The 25,227-nt window shown below is 35.0% G+C and overlaps 1 protein-coding gene across 2 annotated transcripts in view; it reads right to left on the minus strand.

Moving 5' to 3' along the window:
* GLRA3 (glycine receptor alpha 3) overlaps nt 1–25,227 on the minus strand; it is a 181,348-nt gene that overhangs the window by 138,702 nt on the left and 17,419 nt on the right. For both annotated transcript variants that reach the window (XM_008705064.2, XM_008705065.1), the window contains exon 2: nt 5,974–6,101. In XM_008705064.2, coding sequence (XP_008703286.1) covers nt 5,974–6,101 — 128 coding nt within the window. The remainder of the gene's footprint in view (nt 1–5,973; nt 6,102–25,227) is intronic.

The raw sequence follows: 25,227 nt of genomic DNA on the forward strand, positions 1-25,227 counted from the left end.
GGAAAGAGAGCTGTTTTGGAGAATAATACAAAACAATGCTAATGTAAGCCATACTTTTGTTTTAGAAGAAAAATATGCATAGTTAGAAAAAATATAGGCTACATATAAGGGAGCAAAAATCAAAATAGGATTTTGATTTTTGTTATAATACTTAATGTCAGTAGGCAATGGAACATCTACAAACTTTTCAGCTAGAATTCTGTAGCTCCATAATATATAGTTACTTTCATGTCAAATGGATAAACAAGAGATTACTGTGTAATACTATCCTGTGATAAAAAGAAATGAGCTATCAAACCACAAAAAGACATGGAGGATTCTTAAAAGCATATTGTGAATCTTAAAAGTCTTCACACTGTAGGATTCTACCTATATGACATTCTGGAAAAGACAAAACTCTACACAGTAAAAAGATCAGTGGTTGCTAGAGATTTGGGTGGGGAAGGGAGAGTGACATTTGTAGCTGAAGCACAGGGGATTTTCAGGGCAGCGAAACTTCTGCATGATACAGTAATGATAGTTACATGTGGGTGATTCATTTTTCAAAACCCATAAAATGTATAACACAAAGACTGAATGAACCCTAAGGTAAACAATGGACTTTAGTTAATAACAACAGCACGTCATTATTAACTGCTGATGAATAGCTATTCGATAATTAATCAATATTAATTTATCAATCCTAACTAATATACCACACTAATGCAAGATGTAAACAATAGGGAAAACTGTAGCAGATGGAAGGGGAGATGTGGGAACTCTTGGTAATGTCCAATCAGTTTTTCTGTAAACCTAAAACCATTCTTTAAAAAGTCTAAAAATTAAAAAAAAAAAGGATGATCAGAAACATCAGAGCTCAGACAGTGTGTCTATCAACTTTCTCCTGTTTTGAAAATGAGAAACTGTTTTATTCTCTCTCTCTCTGTGGACAGAGAGAAATAGAACTTGGAAGAAAGAAAGGAAGAAGAAAAGAAAGAAAGAAAGAAAGAAAGAAAGAAAGAAAGAAAGAAAGAAAGAAAGAAAGAAAGAAAGAGAAAGAAAGAAAGAGAGAGAGAGAGAGAGAAAGAAAGAAAGAAAGGAAGAAAGAAAGAAAGAAAAAGAAAGAAAGAGAAAGAAAGAAAGAAAGAAAGAAAGAAAGAAAGAAAGAAAGAAAGAAAAAAAGAGAAGAACTTGAAAACTAAAAGAGTCGGATATAAATAGGAATTCGAGAAACTGCTGGTTACAAGGATTTGGGAGTCTTCCCTGAAATCGTCAGGAACTCCCAGTGAGTAACATGGTGGGGCTGTGTGTTGAGCACCACCTCTCCAGACCCAGTGGTTTAGGGTATTATGCACGGCTTCCTGTCACTGTGCCCTTCCATTTCTGCTTTCCTCTGGATAGGAAGAGTTCGAAAGAGAAAAGCTTTCAAACTGCAAGGAAGAAATAGTGTTGCCTACCTATTATTTTTGTCTTTCAAAATGGAAATAATTACTTCTATACACACCATTTCTGCTAAGACCAAATTTTTGAAATAATGATTTGTGCAAAACTCTATCTTCTGTTGAAGGATTAACAAGTTTAGTGACATGTGGAACTTTACTTGCTAATAGCAGACTCTAAGGTTATTTATCTCTAAGGTTATGTATCATCTATCTATGTATCTATCATCTATCTATCTATCTATCTATCTATCCATCTATCTATCTATTGAGAGAATGGCAAAGGGAGAGGGAGACAGAGAATCTTTAGCACGCTTCATGGTCAGTGAGGAGCCCGATGTAAGGCTCAATCTCAGACCCTGAGATGATGACCTGATCCTAAATCAAGAGTAGGATGTTTAATCCACTGAGCTACCCAGGCACCCCTCTCAGATCATTTCTAAACCCAGTTGTTGTTATTAAGTGTATTCTTTATAATAGTTCATGAAATCATTATATGTGACAGAACTAAGATATAACAGAGGTTTGGAGTTGTTTTCATATGCAAATTATCCTCAAGGCAAAGAGGGTTTTTTGGAGAAACTTGATTCTCATAAAAGTTTAAGATAAGTTATGAACATTCTGGAGGGGAAGAGAACAGTTCATTAATTAGTGAACAAGAAAGATAATATTGGTGAGTCAGATATTTAAATGTTTTAATTTCTTTCAATATTTATTTTTATAAGTAGCTAATAGTTATATTTAATTTAATTACTAAGATAATTTTTGATGAAGAGACTGTCCTATCTGTCCTTGGTACCAATTTAAAGTGTTTTAAGAGAATTATTTACTCCTGTTTTGGGGGGTATATTTTAATAACATATTTAAAATATTTAATCCTGGGTGCCTGGGTGGCTCAGTCAGTTAAGCGTCTGTCTTCGGCTCAGGTCATGATCCTGGAGTCCCGGGATCAAGTCCCGCATCGGGCTCCCTGCTCAGCAGGGAGTCTGCTTCTCCCTCTGCCCTTTATCCCACTTGTGCTCGCTCTCTCTCTCTCTCAAATAAATAAATAGAATCTTAAAAAAATATTTAATCTTAAACAGGTAAGATTTTTTTTAAAGGTGTAGGTTGTTTTAGAGAAATGTGACAAAAAATACAAACAAGTATCATAATTTACGTTAAAGAAAAATGTCTACATCTAGATTTTTTTTAAATTAGCAGTATATAAAAGAACAAAATCAAAGTAACATTTTAACAAAGCCAATTTATATTTTTTAATAGTCGGTCTCCACTATGGCCCGCAAGATCTGTTCCCTTTTAATGTATACATACTTTTAATGTATACATACAAGATATGTTCCCTTTTAATGTATACAATTTGCACTCTGCTGATTGCTAATCAGATTGAACATTCTTACTTATTCTCTGTAAATTGTCTGAGAAGGTCAATACTGAGATGTTATGTTTTTCTTTTACAAAATTTGTAAATCCCTGAGAGTTTAAACACCCTGAGAGGTTTTTTTCCAATTCTTTTATATTTGAAAACACTTGCCTATTGCTTGAGCAATTATCCAAGTAAATTATTTTTATTATTAGTTTTTATTAACATTTTAATCTATGAAGATGTGAGGATTAAATCAATTAAGTTATTATAATATATTGTTACATCTGTTTTGGCCAATTCCCACTTCTATTCTTTGAAAAAAATTACTTAATTTTGCTTATTAAAAAAAAAAAGACTAGTTGAATATCATGCTACTGATATTCATGCCCCTAAATCCTTACAGTATTAATTTCTGTCTTTGAAAATTGAGAGGTGAAATATATATATAATACCCAGTTTAAATTAGTTTATTTGATTAACCAGGTAAATTCCTTTAAAAATATAGACAAGGGGGAAAACAATTCATATGGGGGAGGGACGTTGTATTTTTAGTCTTGTGAGCTACCACACAGAAAAACTGAGTTAAATATTACCAGAACAGTTTCTTCATAATTCTGCCTGATGAACTTCTTTCTTAAAGAGGGCTGGTGGGTTCCTAGGTACCTGACAATAGAAGGGTTAATCTGCCTCTCTGTCTAATCATCTTCTGGTATGTCTTGGATTTAGTTTGTTAGTCCCTAAATACTGCAAAAACATTTAAATATATTCTATTTATATTTCAATATTAGGCAATGAAATGATGGCCAAAGAATTATGATGTTATTTTACGCTATAAAATCAAACTGTGTTGATTGTGCTTAATTTGGGGAGGAAGTTGTAAGCTTCCGTGGAGACAACAACTTTTCACTCAGTGAGAGGTGAGAAACCGAGTGTTAGCTAAGAACTAATCCATTAAGGTATTGGTTTGAAAAAATTGACATTATGTGTGGTAATCAAATGAGCATCCACCTGCTTTTCTGATATTGAGTATAAGATATCTTGAAAAACTATAAAGGAGAGAAAATCCCCCTCCCCTTTCTTTTCTGTTCCTTTAAGGACACTGGGAAGTAAAAATTGATTCTCCTATTCTCAATTTTAAAAAAATCTAGTAACTTCTAAATTGGCTTTGGTTATCAGCTAGTTTTTAGAAATGTATTCTTATTAAAAAAAAATCAGTACTAATTTTAAGTAAGACCAAATCTTTTCAGTCGTTTCCCAGCCTCACACATAAATAGTAATACTAATCACATTTAAGATGGTTTAAAATTTTCCTTTGTCTGTTAAATGACTGAAATAAAATAAAAGTGAACTTTTCAAGAGAGCATCGAAGGCACTGGGACCGCTATTGTGTGGTTAACGACTTACCTGTATTTTTATTAAGATATCCATTGAGTCTGTTTATGTGATTTTAAAAAAATGTTCACAGATATTTAAAAATAAAATACATTTTCCTTTTCAGTTTTTCAGTGAAAACAAAGCAATAGTTCTGAATCATTGAATAGAATCACCATAATGAATCCACTAATTACTGATTATGTTTCTCACTGTTTACTAATATGACAACTGAATATTTTTCAAGATCAATTCAAAGTTAGTTTTCAACCTAATGTCAGGGATACTCCTCTTTCTCAATTTGTAGAAGATCCTCATAATGCTGAAATCTCGTTTCATTTGTGTATGATATCTCTTAAGCTATACTATTTTCTCACAGCTTACATTTAGTGTTTCCCTTTTGTGCAGTTAAAGATATTTATGGTCGGCCACCTGGGTGGCTCAGTCGGTTAAGGAACCATCTCTTGATTTCACCTCAGGTCATGATCTCAGTCAGGGTCATGAGATGGAGCCCCACCTCAAGTGAGCCCTGAGTGTGGAGCCTGCTTAGGATTCTCCCTGCCCCTCCCCCTTCTCATGCTCTCTCTCTTCTAAAATAAATAAATGAATCTTTAAAAAATGTATTTATGATAAAAAAATATAAAAATAAAATAAAAATATTATGGTCAAAATGTTTAAACACAAATCAAGGAAAGCAATCTACATGTCAAAATCATTTTGAAATTGCAATTCATAATTTTTTACTTATAAATTATCAACAAATTTTACTCTTATTTTTTTCTCCTGCTACCCATTCTTGGTATTTATTAGTCCTCTCTAAATAATTCTTAAACCACTACTAAGCAATTCTTTTTCTTTTTACTCCCATAAGAACAGATTCAGGAAAAAAATAAGTATTATAGACTACAGTGTATTTCCTTTCACCTTTAAGAATGAAAATAGCTTAACTGAATCTCATGGAAAAGGTAGGCATTCTTATAATTTGGATTATTTTCTTTGTTGAAATAGAATAATATTCAAGATATATAAAATAAGTATGGGCACGGAAGTAGCTTTCTAATCTTTTACCCTGGGACATAATGTGGTTCTGGATACTCTACATATGACCTGTATAAATGTGTTGCTTATCATTAAATTAATCAGAAGAATAAAAAAAGAATATTCTTGAATTAACAATTATACTCTTTCCTATAAATTTAGACAAAACACTTGGTAGATGTAATAATTTTTAAAATGTTATCAGTAGCTTTTAGTTATTCAGACTCTTTTCCTTGCACATAAATTCAACAACTGTTTGATTCTCCACAATATGGAGAGTCTTGCTGTGGGGAATTTAAAATATGGTTTATTGCCAGCTCTAAAGAAGCTTCCATTCCGGTGAGTAAGAATACATTTTAGGAATATATTGTAGGAAATTATATATAAATATATAATATATGGTTAAAAATATAAAAATAAAATATTTATATATTCATATATATAGTGAATATATATTCATTTTATACTCATTATATAGTCACTATTCAGTGACTATATAATCATTTTAGGAAATTACATAAATTTCCTAAAATGAATCATCATGACAGTAAGTATAACAAAGGAAGACAAAGAAACACTATTGGTCCAAAGAAGACAAATTCTGAGAGCTATTAACATGAGACTAGATTTTTTTTTTCTTTCAAGACATATCTTTGAGTAATAAGTACTTGAAAGATTACTGGAAATAAGCATTAGAATTTTTGGTGGAATCAATCTGAAAATCTACCTTGTTTAAGCATATTCAAAACACATTTCATATATAATAGCAAGCAGAACAATTACCTTTAAAATTGGGTCTGATTCTTGCATCGTACCCTGATGTCCTCCCCATTAATTTATCCAGAAAGTCAGAAGGTGACATTGGAGCACTTCGAGATCTTGCACTGTCTGTTTCCTTTGTCGCAACCAAGCTACAAATGAGAAGAACATTCAGATTTTACAAAAAACGACAACAAAAAGTCTTCTTAATAATTGTCACTATAAATAGAGAACAAAAATGGTAGGCAAAATTACCTTTTAAAACAAAAAGAAAAAACTTTCTATGCTCTACAGTGAATGTTATCGTAATGGCAGATAGGTCTTTAGATCTACAGTCAGTATTTATAAGGTTTCATGTGCATTCAGCCCAAAGGTAGAGGTGATATTATTTTGTGTTAAGTCTGGAAACAAAGCCATTTCCAAATTAGTAGGCTTTCAAAATTTGTATTTAACCAAACTTGACTTTAAATTGCAATTTTTAGTTAAAAGTGTCCTTAGTGATTCAGGCGTAAGAAAAATAAAATGAAAGTTCAGCTGTGAAATATAATTCTTATTGCTTTTAGTGAGGGAAAAGCATCACCTTTCAAGTTTTGTGAGTTCTTTCCAATGGTAATAAAACTTCTGTCCTACAGATTAAACAGTAATGTTCTTTTCTTCAATTAGATGCTTCCTATATTCGTAACATACCTAGTTAAATTCATTCTGCTTTCACCTTGAGTCATTCATCTATAGTACCTTTTGTTCAGATCTAAAATTTGTGCATTAAGATTGAGAAATTACCGTCAATGTGGCTAATGCATCTGGCTATTATACAATGAGAATGTATGTCCAGGAAAAGGAAAGAGTTCTTGCACTTTTTTTCATTCAAACATTTTCCGTTTTCTGCAGCTGCTCATCCTAGAAGCCCACAAGTGTCACGACACCCCTTCCAGCTCCTCATTTACCTAGGCTGGCCCACAGAAGGCCGGGGCCTGCTTGCTAAGATCAAATAATTTTTTTCATCCATAGAGCTTTGCTCAGGGAAGTGAGGCAGATTTCCTGAGCACACATGTGTTTGAAACTGATATATTCAGGCTGATGTTATTTCCTGGAGATTGTCAGTCATCATAGCCTCCCAGCTCTGTCATTCAGCTCCAAGCATTGCCAGGCCCTGAACCTTTGTGGTCACAGCTTGATGTCAGCAGTATCAAATTCCTCCTGCCGGAATTTTTAATAAGTAGTGAAAATGGGTCTTAACAGCCATCACTGTTGAATTGTCTACCACACACAGAGGCACAATTTTAAAATCCAATATCAATCATAATGTGAGAGTGACATTTCTGAAAGTGGAGGATCACAGCTAACAGCATCCATTAACAATCGTGCAGTTCTGAAGGTTCTTTCTAGTTCTGGACATTCTAAGTCGCTTATCAGGTCAGTGGCTGTGCTTTATACCTGACCAGAAGTTTCTCATCTCTCTATTCTTTTGGCTCTATGTTACTTTGTGACCCTTTACCTTTGTTTATTACTGGTCAGTTGAACTCCCTGCCACCATGATCTCTAGAAAGTTTATTCTAATGTCATCATCATCATCATCATCATTAAAAAACCACTATGTTCTCAATAACTCTAAACTTTCTCTACCATCTGGTTTTAAGTAACTTTTCCGTGTCCTCTTAAGCAACATTTGCTCATTTTCCATAGGCCAAGGACAAAGGGCAGAAAGGAGTGTCAGAGCCCTCATAACTACAGATTGCTGCTTCTAAACCATTCCCTGTGTTTCTTTTACAAAATCCTTCCTTTCCGTTATCAGAAAGTAAACTTATACATGCTCCTAACAACAAATAAACCAACTTACCTGGATCTGAACCGGTAATACCCTGACCTTTACCTCTTAAACAAACAAGAGAATATTATGTATGCCAAACTGACAATCCTTCACATTTTGCACTGTGTGGGGGAGATTATTCCAGATTATCCAAGTCAGCCCTACATGCAATGACGTGTCTCCTTATAAGAGAGAGGCAGAGGTATATTTGACTACAGGGGGAAGGCACTGTGACCAGAGAAGCAGAGATTAGAGTGATGTGCACAGCCACGGAATACCAGCAGTCAGGAGAAGCAGGAAAAGGAAGGAACAGATTCTCCCCTAGAGCCTCTGGAGAGTGCATGGTCCTACTCACACCTTGTTTTGGGCCCAGTGAACTGACTTTGGACTTCTGGCCTCTGGAACCAGATAAATCATTGTTGTTTGTGGTAATTTGTTATAGTAGTCATAGGAAACTAGCACTGAGTTTTTCATTGAGTGATTCTACTTTTCAACTCCAGAATTGCTCTTTTGTTCTTTTTTATAATTTCTATCTCTTTGTTGGTATTTTGTATTTGCGGAGATATTATTGTCATACTTTCTTTTTAGTTCGTTGGACAAGGGTTCCTTTAGTTTAGTTTTTTTATTTTTTTCATGTATTTAAAATAACTGGTTTAGGAGCACCTGCATGGCTCAGTTGGTTAAGCATCTGCCTTTGGCTCGCGTCATGATCCCAGGGTCCTGGGGTCAAGCCCCATATTGGGCTCTACGGGGAGTCTGCTTGTCCTTCTCCCTCTACCCCTCACCTCTGCTCATGTTATGTCTCATGTTCATGCTCTCTCAAATCATTCAATCAATCAATCAAACAATCTTAAAATAAAATAATAAAATTACTGGTTTAAAGTCTGGGGTGCCTGGGTGGCTCAGTTGGCTAAGAGTCTGATTCTTGATTTTGGCTAAGGTCATGATCTCAGGGTCATGGGATTGAGCCCTGTGTTGGGCTACATGCTCAGCATGGAGTCTGCTTGTCCTTCTACCTCTGTTCCTCCCCTAGCTCTCTCTATCTCTAAAATAAACAAATAAAATCTTAAAAAAAAACTGGTTTAAAGTCTTTGTCCAGTAATTCCACTGTCTGTTTTCTCAGGGAAGATTCTATTGATTGTCCTTTTTCTCTGTGTATGAATCATACTTTTTCCCCTTTGAATGTCTCATAATATTTTTACAGAAAATGGGACACTTTAAATAATATAGTATGGTAATTCTGTAAATCATATTCTCCCTCCTTCCTAAGGTTTGTTGTTGTTGCTGTTTTTTTTTTTTAATTGGCTTTTCTGAACTAATTCTGTAGAGTCTCCATCCTTTATTGTGTATGACCATGGAACTATCTGTCTGGGTGGCTTAGAAATCACCTGATAATTGGACAGGGATTTTCTTAAATTTCTTTCTTTTTTTTTTTTTTAAAGATTTTATTTATTTATTTGACAGAGATAGTGACAGCCAGCGAGAGAGGGAACACAAGCAGGGGGAGTGGGAGAGGAAGAAGCAGGCTCATAGCGGAGGAGCCTGATGTGGGGCTCGATCCCATAACGCTGGGATCACGCCCTGAGCCGAAGGCAGACGCTTAACCGCTGTGCCACCCAGGCGCCCCATGGGATTTTCTTAAATTTCTAAAACCAATAAACCTCCCAGGATTTTCTGGAGGCTCTGTGTTTGTGGGGTCACACTTTCAACACTGAGTCGGGCAATTAACAACTCTGCCTTTGCCTTTATTTGCCATTTGCACAGGGCTTCAAGGCCAACCAGTGTTCGGAGCCTAAGTCTTCTCAGGTCTTTCCTGAGCGTGTACACAACTCTATGGGTATTAGTTTGGTAGGGTTGTCTTAACAGTACCATGGACTGAGTGGCTTAAACAACAGAAATTAATTTTCTCACAAATCTAGAGGTCCAAGATCAAGTTATTGGCAGAGTTAATCTCTGATGGCCTTCCTTCACAGCTTGCAGATGGTCATCTCCTCTCTGTTTCTTCCTCTCTATCCACATGCTTGTGTCCTAATCTCCTCTTCTTAGAAGGACACCAGTCATAGATAGGACCAACCCATCTGACTTCATTCTATCTTAATTATCTCCAAATAAAGTCACATTCTCAGGTATTAGGAGTTGGGATTTCAACATATGAATTTTGAAAGGATGCAATTAGGCCCATAACTCTGGGCATGCTGACAGCCCCATACATATGCGTAGTCTTCTAGATACCCAGAATGCCCCCACTGTTACTCACTGCATTGGCCACCCATGACATTAAAACATTGCCTCTAAATGCTTTTGACAAACATTACCAGGGAAAAGATTCTCATACTGAGTGAGCTCCAAGTTAGGTCTAAAGCAGTCTTGTAAGCGGAGTCTTCCAAAGAACCTCCAGACAAGTCAAATAATGACAATTCTCCAACAATGAGGCTTTAAAGGAATTCAAACACCTTTCTGTCCCCCCTGGTAGCTTCCAGGTTGTTGTTTTTTCCTATAATTGCAGGTGATTGTTTTATAACGCTACCATGGAGCTAAGTAAGGAAGACAAGAATAGGACAAGTTATAGGCACAAATCCTATTGTTCTTACCAATATTCAGCTGTCTTTCTTGATTAAACTACTTCATGTATTACTGCAAATCTCTGATTAATTGCCAGAGTTCTGAAAAAGTTGGTTGTCAGATTTTTTGATAGGTTTCTCCCTGCTTTTATGGAGGAGAGGATTTATAGAGATTTGTAAAACTGAGGAAAGTTCAATAACAATAAAATTATGGTGCATTTTTATTATATAAAAATATCCTTTCTCATGTCAAAATGCACTTAAATATCTGTTAAATGTTGAAACAATGAATTTTGAGTTCTCATAATTTATTAGGTGCAAAGCACTGTGCTAAGAAGCTGAAGTATGTAGAATACAAATTTGAATCTTTAAAGTATTCACAGTTCAGTAGATTACTCTCTCTGGGCCCATCTGAAGTCTACAGAGAATCCCTGGGAAGTATCAGCGAGCAGGAGCTGAGAAGGAGGCTACAGTGAAGAGGGTGATTGTCTCGTTGGCTCCCTTCTTCCTACCACTGAAAGCAAAATCTCATGTTTTGCAACAGGGATTCACAACCAAGCTTTGCAGAATGATGCCTATAAAAAATGAGAAAATTCTGAGACGAGAATTATTCCAATTTTCTTTACTAGTTATGTTCCTTTCAATGACACAAGACCCATCCAACTGCTTAAAGACAGTTGATTTTATTTCTAAAGAGTCACAATTTTGACTCAGAAGGAATTATTGGAAATGAAACTACATGGAGTAATTGGCTGAAAAGCATTTCTACATCATCTATCCCTTCCTTTTCTGAAAGGATTAGAGGCTATGCGTATGGAAGACTTCCTATCACCTACAGTTCTTGCTCTGGCATTTTTTAAAAAAGATTTATTTATTTATTTTAGAAAGAGAGAGAGAGAACATGAGTGGAGAGAGGAGCAGAGGGAGAGGAAAATGGAGAATCCTCAAACAGACTCCCCACTGAGCATGGAGTGCAAGGTGGGATTCCATCCCAGGACCCTGAAATCATGACCTGAGCCAAAATCAAGAGTCAGCTGCTTAACCAACTGAGCCATCCAGGTGCCATCTGCTCTGGCATATTGATCCTGGAACTTCCTTCATAGTACAGTAATATCTGAGACTTGCACCATGTGAACATTAGTAGACTGTCTTAAGGAAAGTATTGAAGAAAGTCATTGAAGAAAGCTTGTAGTAATAAAGCTCCATATGACCAATCTGAAATCTTTCTCTCATTTTTAAATAGTAAACATCATCATCTGTTCAAACATGTTGAGTATCAATAAAGCTATCATATTTATAGCAACTTACTAAGGTTCTTAGCAAATTACTCATGATCAGTACTTTTGAAACAAACAGCTTTGAATTTTTTAGAAGTCTTTTATTTATGAATGTCTCAAATCTGTTAATTTGTCTGCCTCCCACACTTGGCTCTTCTTTTCTCTACTGCATCAAGTATTGTATTTATTATTTTTACTATTTACTCTTACCTAGTCTTAATTACTCAACTATTTATTATTAAATCTTCTTGGAAATTGTGTATAGACTCATATGCATTCCCATCAATGAACATTTGTTTCAGTTAAGTATTTTATATATTCTTATTTGTAGAGAGACATGCAACTTGAAGTTCAGAGACTTCAATTTCTGAGATACTGGCAGAAACCTTTTTTCTTAAGACTTGAAATAAAAAATCAAAATTTGGAGTACCTGGGAGGCTCAGTCAGTTAATGTCGACTCTTTGTTTCAGCTCAGGTTATGCTCTTGGCTCCTTGCTGGGCACAGAGTCTGCTTAGGATTCTCTCTCTCCTCTCCCTCTACCCCTGCCCACCCTGCTCATGTTCTCTCTCTCTTTCTTTCTCTAAAAAAATAAAAATAAAAATTCATCAAAAAGATGTCCCTTTCCTTCCTCTTCTCTCTCCTTTGTCTTCCTCACTGAGACAAGAAAATAAAATACATCCACTTTTGGAGGACAGAAATAACCATTAAATGTGGATGATTCTAAGATGAATTTAGAATAATTGTCAATACCTATTCACCTCTGCTAAATGCACCTTAAAATTGAGAGAACATATGAAAGATGTAGCTGGCCAACATAAAGGGGGTTTGAGACAAGTCTTGGCACATGGGGCCACAAAACTCCATCATGAATTGATTTGCACAGAAGGAAGGGTGACTTGTGGAGAATAAATTAGTGCCCAGACTCCTGAGGCAGAGAAGGTTTGGAGTATGATGGAGAAACGCAGTTTACCTTGTAGTTTATAGATCCACAACCAGTCTTGTAGGACTATAGTTCTTTGTGAAAAAAAAAATTCTCAGTTATTATTTGGAACTTTGTGAGTTTTAGAAATATAAGCAATTGATATTTGTTTGAAAAACAAAACACAGAATGGAAGAGATGTGCATTCTTCCCATTTCTTTGTGGCTTTGGTCTCATTAAGAGAACTAAAGAGAAACTGGGATATTTAGGAGTATGTGAAGTTTTGAGTATTTCACATGAAAGCATTCTGCCTTAGAAAAGGAATCATTTTTGCCATGAAGACACATGCAGTGAAGCAGGCTTTAAGTTGAGATGATACTAATTGTTGAAAAAGGAGACCACAGTGGAGGAATATAAAAGAACTATTCTAGAATACCTCTGGAGACTCAGAAAAATAACTAAAAATTAACAAGGCACTAGGACCTTGACTCTTGCTACTGTGAGCAATATGTTAGTCAAACATGATTATCACCTTAAAGATCTCATTTCTGAACTCATATCTATAGTTTGATTTAGGCTATTTTAATTTATGATAAATATGAGAGCTGCTTCCTGATCTCCCAGGCACACATACATGATATCATTTAATTCTCATAACAATGTTGCTAGTTAGATATTATAACCTATGTATTACAGGTGAAGAAAGTAAGGTATAGAGAGGTTTATTGCCAAGCCACTTAAACATTAAATGTATAAACCAATGTTATAAACAAATGGAACTTTACACTGAAAACAACTAGACAAGTTTAAAACAAATCTGTGCATTGAAGAGCTAAAAACACAATGGAAAATAACATGGCTGTGACCTAAGATAAAGGAAATTCATAGAAGGGAAGCAAATATTTAGAGCTGCATTTCTCTTGGAGGTGGGGTGGAGTGGGGAAAAAACTTGAGTAGTAGCTGAGTAGTTTACAATCTGTGTACGAGTTTTGAAAGCTTTATGGATTTAAGGGGGACAAAAACTATATTTCAGGACTCATCTAGGAGGTGAACTCCTATGAGTGACTTTAAGATCTCAAAGAATTTTGAGTAAGAATGAACCAGAAATGTAGAGGGCTAACAGGAGACTAGGCATAGCTTAGAACAATCTCAATTTCTGAAACTAGAATAAAAGAATCACAGATTGCTGGCAACCCAGCTCTCTAATAAGAGCAAACATAAATCAAACTCCTTCTGTTCCCACACACACTTGTTCTTTCTTCATTGTTTTCAAACTTGGTTAATGGCAACTTCATCCCTCCATTTCTTGGGATAAAAATCTTTTATAACCCTGACTCCTGTTTTTATTTCACATATCATATCAATCTTCTTGGCCCTACCTTCTAATTTAGATCTGAAATCCAATGCCTTCTCACCATGTTCTCTTCAATGCCTCTGATACAACCTACCACTGGCCATTACCTTTGCCTGGAATGCTCATTGGTCCTCTCGTCATCTAATTAATTTCTATTATCTTTATGATCTAAGTATCATTTATCTCAAGAAATCTTAACTATTCTCTCTGATTTTGTAAAACTCTGCTAAAATATTTCCCACATTTGTGCTCCTCATTAATAGCACTTATCACAATTGCAATTGTCATTTTAATAGAATTAATCAATCAATGTCTATCTCCTACTTTGTAAGATCTACTATGTAAGCAAATCATGGCTGTTCCAATTGTTTTAATAGACCCAGAAAAAGTACAGGGTATCCAGAGTAACAACTGAATAAATATTTTTGAAACAAATTAACTAAATATAATGATGGAGAGGTCAAACATCAGACTATGACCCTCCAAGTCTAGCAGTCATCATGCTTAGAGTAGATGTTTAACACAAGAGAAGGTCCGACTTTCTTTCCTTCTGTCCTAAGTTAGGAGTGATGTTAACAAGTAACCAAGGACAATCTTAGAACAAGTATTTAGAAATACGAAAAAAATCAAGATACAGAAATCTGCAAGAGAAACTTAAATCATCAAATCATGAAGATCGTCATTTAATAGTAGAACTGGAAAGTTGTAAATTGGAATATCATGGGGATATTGGCAGTGGTTCCACATCCAGTCCTTACATAAATTTGTGGTTTTTAGGGTCTATGGTGTCTATGTTCAATGCTTACTAGTTGTTAGTGATAATTACTTATTGTTTGTGTGTTTGTATATGAAGGGTTAATATAGGGTTATAAGTAAGGAATAAGATGAAGAAGGAGGACTCCATTTAATAGTAAAAATAGAAACAGGGTTAGATAGTGCACTCATTTGAAATTTCTTAACTCTAATCTTTATACAATCTTTTTTTATCTACAAAATGTATTTTTTGTCATAAAATCATTTATTTTTACTAAATACTTGTAGAATATTGTGCTCAAAATTTATGATAATTGTTATAACTTCTATGAAAACTTCTGTTATAACTCCTATATAAACTGTCTATCCTCATGAATAGTACCATATTTCTTTATAGTTTTGACATTAGCTTATTTCAACTGAAAAAACTAAAAGGCCATAGCACAGCTAATTAAGTCACTGATTTGTAGCTTCTTAATGACTTATTTATTTTAAAGAAAACTAATTAAGTGTTTCAGATCCATTGGAAATTACTTAGAATAAACTTAATAGTTTCTGTTATGTGTTCAGTGCACAAGATAATTAAATAGAAGTCATCATGGTACAATGGTTGAAGTTCCAGATGGACAGCCAGGAGGCTTGTATTTTTTTTCCAGTTTTGTCATTAACTAGTTATTTTGCCTTAAGACAGATATTCTTTTACCAGTATTAAAATGGAAACTTAAAGTGGCACACATTTTTCATAGATAAGTTTAGTAAAAGAAATGACTATATATATATATATATATATATATATATGTTTTGAAAAATGTGAAGTTCTTATGCTAATGTTTGAATTTCGCATTTGATACTATGACTCCTTTGGTCAGGGATATTTTTTAATGAAATAAAGAGAAATTCACTCAAGCTAATTTATATGAAAGGGCTCTGAATGGTTATAATAGTGTTCCATGATACTCAAGTGTAGAAAAATTTAAGCAAGCTTCAGGAAGAACTGAGCAGCATAAAAGAAAAAGATCTGATTAACCCATCACAGTTCATGTATTCAACATATGGTTGAAACCACTTTAGCTAGAGAAGTTCCAAGTCAACATTGCCAGTGTATAGTTGTAAGGGACTTAACTGACACAATAGTTTGCTGCTTAAATAATTAAATAACTTCTTATTCAGAACCTTAAGTCTTTCAGAACTCAACTATTGAGGGAATATTTAAAGGAATTTTGGGTTTATATCATTTTCTGTTTAGTAGTTCGGTTTCAGTTTTGGCATTCTAGCCAAATTCTAAATAATTCAAAAGAAGTCTATCAATTTACGTAAAAGTCAGTGAAAATTTCTAAGAGGAGGGCTGCTGAAATGGTAATCCAGAATTTCCCACAGGAAAAGACTGAATGAATAGATATAAGAGAAAATATCTCAGAACTCGTGGTGTCATGGCAAGTACCAGCGACTAGAAGAATATTAGTGTGTCTGGAATAGAGCCAGAGTGTTAATATTAATAATAAATGAGGCTGGAGTGTTGTAGGTACCAGATCACGCACTGCTGTATAGATCATACATGGACTTTTGTCCGAAGCCCCATTTGGAAACAATTCCAGTGGTCAAGGTGAGAGCTAAGGATAGTTTGATTAATTTAAATAGCAGTGGGGTTGAGGAAGAGTAGAAGAATCTAAGAGATATCCACAAAATCCACAAAATTTAATGATGGTTTGGTACTGAATGTGAATAAGAGGAACATCTCAAGCATACTTATGATGATTTTTAAAATACTTGTTCAATTCTTTTTGACACTCCTCCCTTCCAAGGGTAGAGCCCAATTTTTCTCCTGTTGAATATTTATTATACAAAGTGACTTGATGATGGCACATGAATTCTGTAGTTCGGTCATAAAACACATTGCTGTTTCTATCTAGCTCTCTTTTGGAACACTCACTCCTCCCAGCCACTCAAGTAGCTACATGGAAGAAATTGAGGGCTTCCATCAAGAGAATTCACCAAATTGTCAATCATTTGACTGAGCCACTTTGAAATCCGACTCTCTACTCCAGTCAAGCCTTCATATGACCGTCACCATAGCTCACATCTTGACAGTAACCCAATGAAAGATCCAACTTAAGCTGTTCCTAAATTTCTGACCCACAGAAACTTTGAGGCTAATAAATATCTATTGTCATTTTAAGCCACTAAATTTTAGGATAACATGTTATGCAGTAATAGATAAGTCATATATTCAGCTTTCTGGCTTGAGCAACTGTATGCATGGACATATCATTCACTGATACAGGACAGAGTGAAAAAGGGAACTAGGTCTGAGAGTTATAACAATGTACTCTGTTTTGGACCTGTTGAATTAGAGGATGTTTTGAAATATCTAAGAGAAACTTATCTACTATGATCTGTTCTCTGTATGGAGAAACAAAAATTTGCAATATTTTACTGGATGGTTTCTTTGAAAAACTTTAATAAGCATGCTGGCTCCTAAGGGCTTTCATCCTGGCTATTCCTTCTGCCTAGAACAATCTTCTCTGGATAGCCACATTAATTGCTCCCTCACCGTCTTCATGCCCTCACTCAAATGACACTTTCTCAAAAGGTCTAACTGAATTACTTAGCTAGAAATGTCTTCTGTGTCACATTTTCTCTCTTTTCTTTCTGCTTTACTTTTCTCCATAAAACTTATTATCTAAAATATTATTTATTTTACTTAATTTTGATATTTTTCTCTACTAGAAGATAACTTTTTGCTGTTTACTGTTGTATTCCCGATACTTGGAATGTCGACTGGCAAATAGGAGACATTAAGTAAATACTTAGGAATAAATGAATAAATAGTACTTGAAATATGTCACTAGAGCAATTAAATAATATATATTTTTAAACCAAGAAAATCCTGTGTAATAATTAAAATAGGTTGAAATGGAACTCAACAAACTTACAATAAATCATATAATTACTATTATTATTATTTTATTCTCACAGAAGCTAGATCTTCAAGAGAGTAGTTCAAGTAAGGATATGTTTTCCCAATGATGCTATCTAACAAAGTCAGTGTTCAACTCTTTCAACTTTAGTGTAGCTACAGAGAATAGTAAAAGCACCCTTTATTTGATTTAGACTATCACTGTCTCTTGGAAAGTAGAGCACATAGAGTCTTTGTCTGGATGAAACTTCATATTTCCTCTCAGATTAAAAATGTCTTCCTTAAAAAAATTAGGTGAAAACTACAGCAAAGACTTTTCCTGAAGTTTATAGTTCATGTTCTTATTCTATGTAAACATTTTTGATAAATCATTTTTTAAACTGAGAAGTTTAATGTTGTTATTTAGACATTTACAATAATTAAGTTTAAAATTATAAACTTAAATCTGTAGCTGTATGCAAATATATCATTATGCTAACAGCTGCATGCATAAGCCTTTCAGCAAAACTATGTTTAATTCCCCCAAACAACAATAAAAGCAAGTTTTTATGATCTAAGAATAAACTAAGCAAAAAAATTCAGAATTTTGATGGAAGAGTAAAATAAGCAGATTGTCAAGACAAGACAAAAAAAGTGTTTGTTCCCCAAGATTTCATTTCATATATGTAAAATATGTATGCACGTATATATCAAGTATATGTGCATATCTATGTAAGTATATGTGCATATCTATGTAAGTATATGTGCATATCTATGTATGTTAATATACATATTTAAATAGACATATATTTATTTATATAGACATGCATATTCTTGTATTCATTTAGTTTTATATATGCAGTAAAAAGCAGTTACCTGAAACTCTGGATGCAGTAGAGGAAAATACCAATTAAGTTTCGATAGCCAAGGTGTTTATGTTATGATAGAAGAAACACACAATAAACAAAAAAACATTTAAGTAATAAAGATAATCAGAGATTGTTCTATATTCTCAGAAGAAAATAGCCAAGATGATGAAGCAGAAAATAGAGAGAGGCCATACAGAACGGATGGTCAGTAAAGACTTGCTAAGGAATTGAGACGTGTGTTGAGTGTGGAGCAGAGGGAGCAGCGTTCAGGTAGGGGGAACAGCTACTTCAAACTAGTAATCAGTCAAAAATCTTTTGGCAAGGGGCGCCTGGGTGGCACAGCGGTTAAGCATCTGCCTTCGGCTCAGGGCGTGATCCCAGTGTTCTGGGATCGAGCCCCACATCAGGCTCCTCCGCTATGAGCCTGCTTCTTCCTCTCCCACTCCCCCTGCTTGTGTTCCCTCTCTCGCTGACTGTCTCTATCTCTGTCGAATAAATAAATAAAATCTTTAAAAAAAAATCTTTAGGCGAATAGCATAAACTTGATCTCCTATTTCATTACATAAATATGAACAAATTTCAGATGAATTGAAGTTCTAAATGTAAGTATATAAATATTTAAAATAGTTTAAAATAGTTTAATAGCATTTATTTCCTCTCCTCTGCAAAGTCCATTAAACTGATACCAAAGGACAAAAGCGGTATAAACTGTAACTAAACAGCAACAGAAAAGGAAATATCCGCAAATTAAAAATTCCTACAAGTTCTGGAAAAAGAAAAGAGGAAATAATAGAGAGGTAGATGAAGCGGGTGGGAGAATTTTCAGAAATGGATAAAAACAAGTGTTTTCAAAGTGAATGAGCTGATTGAACTCAACAGAGATTGAACTAAGAGAACTATGTCTAGAGGCATTGTTGTAAAACTGCCTAATATTAAGAATTAAGAGAAGATCCTGAAAGATTTTGAAAGAAAGGGGAAAATACAAAATAAGATCAGACTGGCTTTAGGCTTTCAAATAAGCATTTGTACATGTTATAAAACATCAAGAAAAAGCCTTCAAAGTTCTGGGTAAAAATTATTTTTATTTCATGTTTTCAACTCAGCATTTCAGCCAATATGTGAATCCAGTGAGCAGTAATGAAGCAGCCACAAATACAAGGAACTGAATAGCCTACCGGCATTAATGCTCTCTTGGGAAAATCATTGAGAATATACTGCAGCAAAATGAGGGTGTAAACCAAGAAACAAAATCCTGGAAGGAGCTGATATAACTTAGAAAGTAGGAATGTGATTTCTTCAGATGAGGTCTGTGCAGAAGGCCTCAACAAAAAATATAGCTTTGCTCAGAAGAAGAAAGAACTCTAGGAAGGCCATTTTGCTGTGGGGTATAGTGAGGTTTGAAATATAACATGTAGACAAAACCATAGGATTAAGAGGGAGAGAAAAAAAAAGTCTTTAAAGAAGCATTTAATATAAGTAAAGACAAAAGAAGAAATTAGAAAACTGAGGGAAAATAAAATGGTGAAACAATGATGACAGAAGGATATTATTTACATGTATGGAAATAATCAACAGAATAAGAAAAACACATAAATATTTAAAAACGGTTGCTCTCCAGAAAGACAACTAAGTATGGGGAAGATGGGATTGAGAAATGCTGTCAACAACATCAGTGCTGTCTGCACCATATAATTTTAAAAAGTCATATGGAAATTCTACTTTGAAAATAATCTAAAGAATTAGAAAGACATAAAACATTGTTTAAAACTTGTCATAGTCAGGGCAAAATGAAAGCCTAAGGGAAAGGCTGATTTATTTAGTACTCACACTCAATCTTTTTCTTTATTATTATTATTTTTGAAGATTTTATTTATCTATTTGTCAGAGAGAGAGCACAAGCAGGGGGAGCGGCAGGCAGAGGGAGAAGCAGGCTCACCGCTGAGCAGGGAGCTGTATGTGGGACTTGAGCCTAGGTCCCTGGGATCATGACCAAAGCTGAAGGCAGACGTTTAACGGACTGAGCCACCCAGGCATCCCTTTTTTCTTTATTAATGTTTCCTGAAAATGTATGCGTGCTAAGCATTGTTATGAGGATTTTGGATTCAGCAACAAACAAACCAAAATCCTTGATCTCGGTGAGCTTACATTCTAGCAGAGTGGAATATAATAAACAAGAAACAACAGATCACTAAATTGCATACTCTTTTTTAAAATTTATTCATTTTAAAATAAAGAAAAATTTAGATCACAGAAAAGGATGATCCAGAATGACAGGATATTGGAGGGGCGGGCACTGTTAAAGTTTTAGATAAAGTTTTCATTGAGAAGGTGATACTTTATCAAGACATTAAAGAAAGTCAGGGAGTTGGCTACCTGAGTATCTGAGGGAAGAGTATTTATTCTAAGCAGAGAGAACAGTGAGGGCAAAGGCTCTAAGTCAGGAGCATGATTGATGTATTCACAGAACAAAAAGGAACTAGAACAGAGTTAGCAGGCAGGATAATAGTGAGAAATTAGATCAAAGCATTAGATGGAACACCAAATCATGTAAGGGCACAAAAGCCTTTATATGAAATTTGGCTTTTACTCTGAGTAAAGTGGACAATTTGAAGACATTGAATTCACATAGGGCATGGTCTGCTTTTCTTTTATAACAAATCACCATGTATGACTAATCTGTTCAACATGTACTGGGGTGGGGCTGGGATGGTTGACAGAGACTAGTTAGATTATTGTTACAGTCCAGGTGATGGTGGCTCAGACCAAGCTGTCACATTGCAGGTGATAAGATGTGATCATATTTTGGATACATTTTGACGTTTGAGACAAAGTGATTTTCTGACAGATTAGATGGAAAAAGAGAGTGGTCAAGGATGAGTTCGTGTTTTTTGGCTTAACTGGAAGGATAGATTTAGTATTAACCAAAAAAGGGGGAAATTTTGAGTAGATTAGGTTTGGGATAAGTAACTGGAGATTGGTTTGGGGCATGTGCAGTTTGAGATGACTATTTGACATCCAAGATGCTGAGTAGGTATACAGTTAGTTTTATGGGTGTAGAGTCTGAGGAGGGACATCTTTTTATTGGTTAAGGCACAAATTTAGAAAATATTATAGATAAGTAGATGGCCTTTAAGGCCTTGAGACTAGAGCACATCACCAAGGGCGTACATACAGATAGAAAAGAGAAGAGATGGAGGAGGAGAGAAGAAAACAACAAAGCCAGGTGGGAAGAATAACCAAGGAAGTCACAGGAAAACTGGTAGAGGGTGGTCCTGGGAGCCAGTTAAAATAAGTATATCAAGGAGGAGGGAATGATCAACCATTAAATGCTGCTAATTGATCAAATAAGATGAAGACTGAGAATTCGCCATTTTATTTTGCTAGGTGGATGTCAACAGTGACTTTGACAAGTGCAGTTTTAGGGAATTGGTGGAGGTGAAAACCCAGTTGAATGGGTTCAAGAGAGAATTACAGAGAAATTGTAACAGTAAGTATGGCACTAATGCACAAATAATTGAAGTAATGCATCAATATTAAATATTTATGAATGAACCTTTGTGCACAATTGGTGAGAATACAAATTGCTGCAGCCAAAAGAGTATGGAGGTTCCTTGAAAAATAAAAAATGGAATTACTATATGATCCAGTCATTCCACTAATGAGTACTTGGCCCCCAAAAAGAAAAACACTAATTCAAGAAGATATATGTATCCCTGTGTTTGTTGCAGCATTATTTACAATAGCCAAAAAATGGAAGCAACCTAAATATCTATCAATGGATGAATAAAGAAGATGTTGTATATATATATACAATGAACTATTACTCAGCCATAAAAAACAATGATATTTTGCCATTTGCTACAATGTGGATGCTACAATAATGTTATATGAAAAAAGTCAGACAGAAAAAGACAAATACCATTTGACTTCACTCATATGTGGAATTTAAGAAACAAAAAAATGAACAAAGATAAAAAGAGACAAACCAAAAGTCAGTCTCTCTCTCTTTTTTTTTAAGATTTTATTTATTTATTCGACAGAGATAGAGACAGCCAGCTAGAGAGGGAACACAAGCAGGGGGAGTGGGAGAGGAAGAAGCAGGCTCATAGCGGAGGAGCCTGATGTGGGGCTCGATCCCACAACGCCGGGATCATGCCCTGAGCCGAAGGCAGACGTTTAACCGCTGTGCCACCCAGGCGCCCCCAAAAGTCAGTCTCTTAACTACAGAGAACAAACTGATGGTAACCAGAGGGGAGGTGAGTCAGGGGATGGGTGAAATAGGTGAAGGAGATTAAAAGTACACTTACTGTGATGAACACTGAGTAACGTACAGAAATGTTGAATGATTATATTGTACTCCTGAAACATATAACACTGTATGTTAGCTATACTTCAGTAAGTAAATAAGTAAGTAAATAAGCTGAGGGGAAAATTTATGCATGACATGAAGCACCACAACAAATTAAACAAGCAAAATAAAAGCAGATACCTAACCAAGCACTAATATCTTCATTATGTAAGAGACTCTGACAAATCATTTAGGAAAAGGTAACCCAATGGGAGAATGAGCAAAATATATAATAAGCAATTCATAGAAAAAGAAATAGAAATGCACATTTAGAATAAAAGAGGATGCTCAAATTCAGAAGTAATCAGGCAATGTCTATTTATTTATTTATTTGTTTGTCTGTTTATTTATTTAGAGAGGGAGAAAGATGAGGGAAGTGGGACAGAGGGAGAGGTAGAGAGAAAATCCCAAGCAGGCTCCACACCCAGCCCATAGCCGGACATGGGGCCCGATCTCAATACCCTGTGAGATCATGACCTGAACCAAAAGCAACAGCTGGATATTTAATTGACTGAGTCATCCAGGAGCCCCACAATGTCCATTTAAACAGACTGAATATCATTACAACTGACCAAATTTAAAAGTTTAGCAGTATCAAAAATTGATAAGTTTATGGGTAAAAGTTACTTTCATAAGCAATTTATACACTGAAGGACAGCATATACAGCCATTTTAAGAGGGAATTTCATGGTCTTTATTTAAATTATTAAGACATCCTCCTTATGACCCAGCATTATTTAATGTGAGATTGGTTATATTAATAAAAATACAAAATGACCTATGTTACTGTAAATGTGCTTTTAAAAATCTCTAATATGATTCTAGTTTAGATTTATACAGCCATAAGCAAAATAAGGTATTCTATGTGTTCTGAAACAGAAAGTACTTAAAGAAATACCATTAAATGAAAGAAATAACAAGTGTAAAAATAATATTTTTAGTATAATCTTGGGATCCAAGGGGATCCAACATAGCATCCTCCCTCTCCCCCTCCAAATGTGGAATAATTTGAGAAATTTTTTCAAAAGGATAAAGGATTTGGGATCATAACATGACCTTATAACTGATAAAACTGATACTATCTGAGGACACATTGGCTTCCCAACGAGAATTGAAAATGATGTCTATATATCCACACCTTACTCAAGGTCCCAAGTGGAAAGGGAAACTATGCTTGCCCAGATTTTCCTTCCAAACCTCTCAAACAGAAGACCCCCTTCTCTCTTCTAGGGTAGAATGAGTGAGAGAATGGAGAGAAGCCAGAACAAGACAGTTGTTATGACTAAGGGGGAGTTTGGATTCATCTGAAATATTTGGATTTTTATACTGAAAACATAATCATGTATTAAGTAATTATAAATAAGTAAAATTAAATTCACATAAATACTTTGAAATTGATTTTAATTGAGTGCCTACAATGATTAAACTCAAATTTATAAATACAGATTTGTGTTCATTACACCTCTATGATTATAGCAGTTGCATATGTAAGCTTCAAAAAATGCTGGTTACATTTTTAATCTCCAAAGCAACATACAATGGGAAACATGTTCTCAATATCACCTTTTCTTTTTTCCTTTTTTTCAAGTTTTTTTATTTATTTGAGAGAAAGAGAGTGAGAGAGTGAGGAAGGGGGAGGGGAAGAAGGAGAGAGAAACGCAAGCAGAGCCCACACTGAGCGGGGAGCCCAATGTGGGGCTCAATCTCACCACCCTGAGATCATGACCTGAGCCCAAACCAAGAGTCTGTTGCTTAACTGATTGAGCCACCCAGGTGCCCCCAATATCACCTTTTCTTTCACAGATCAGTGAAATAGCACTTAATTTCTCAAAATGAATCACCAACAATAAAATGTTCCTCATAAATTCTGTTGCCCCTGTCTTCCTTCTGAGAAAGGATATTCTTTATTTTATTTTATTTTATTTTTTTTCTGACTTATTCAAAAAGACTTCCTCCCTTAGCCTCATTCTAGACCATAATCTCTCCGGAGAGTCTTGAAATTCTCTTATTCTAGTTGTGTTCAACACACCAACATCCCCACACTCATACCTAATATGCACAAAGTCCACTACCTCTAAACATTTTTTTTTCAGTTGAAAAATGATAAAGGAATTTTCCTCTGACTCTGGAGTACAGTGTGCTCTGGGACAATAAACTTAATAAAAACATTGGGGTTTCAACAAAATCAAAATTAGAAAGGTGAAATCTCCTTGGAATAGTAGACTTTACCTTTTGTTCAGTCAGAAAATGGTCAGGGGACTCTAGAAGTCATAATAGCAATCATTCAAAATTCAGAATGTGCCCCAATCACACGTTTGCCTGCCTTATGGAATTTTATCAATTCTTTCGCTTAAATGGCCATCTTCTACATTGCTGTTCTTTGCTTATCTGACCTGGAGATGATCCCTCCTCCACTAAATTCTTACTGGTTTCCGTTGTTGATAAGTGAGGCTTACCTGCCAACATCCCTCTCCACGAGCTAATCTCTGCCTG

Source organism: Ursus maritimus, unplaced genomic scaffold (genome assembly GCF_017311325.1).
Source record: "Ursus maritimus isolate PB19 unplaced genomic scaffold, ASM1731132v1 scaffold_11, whole genome shotgun sequence".
NCBI classification, from domain to species: Eukaryota; Metazoa; Chordata; class Mammalia; order Carnivora; family Ursidae; genus Ursus; species Ursus maritimus.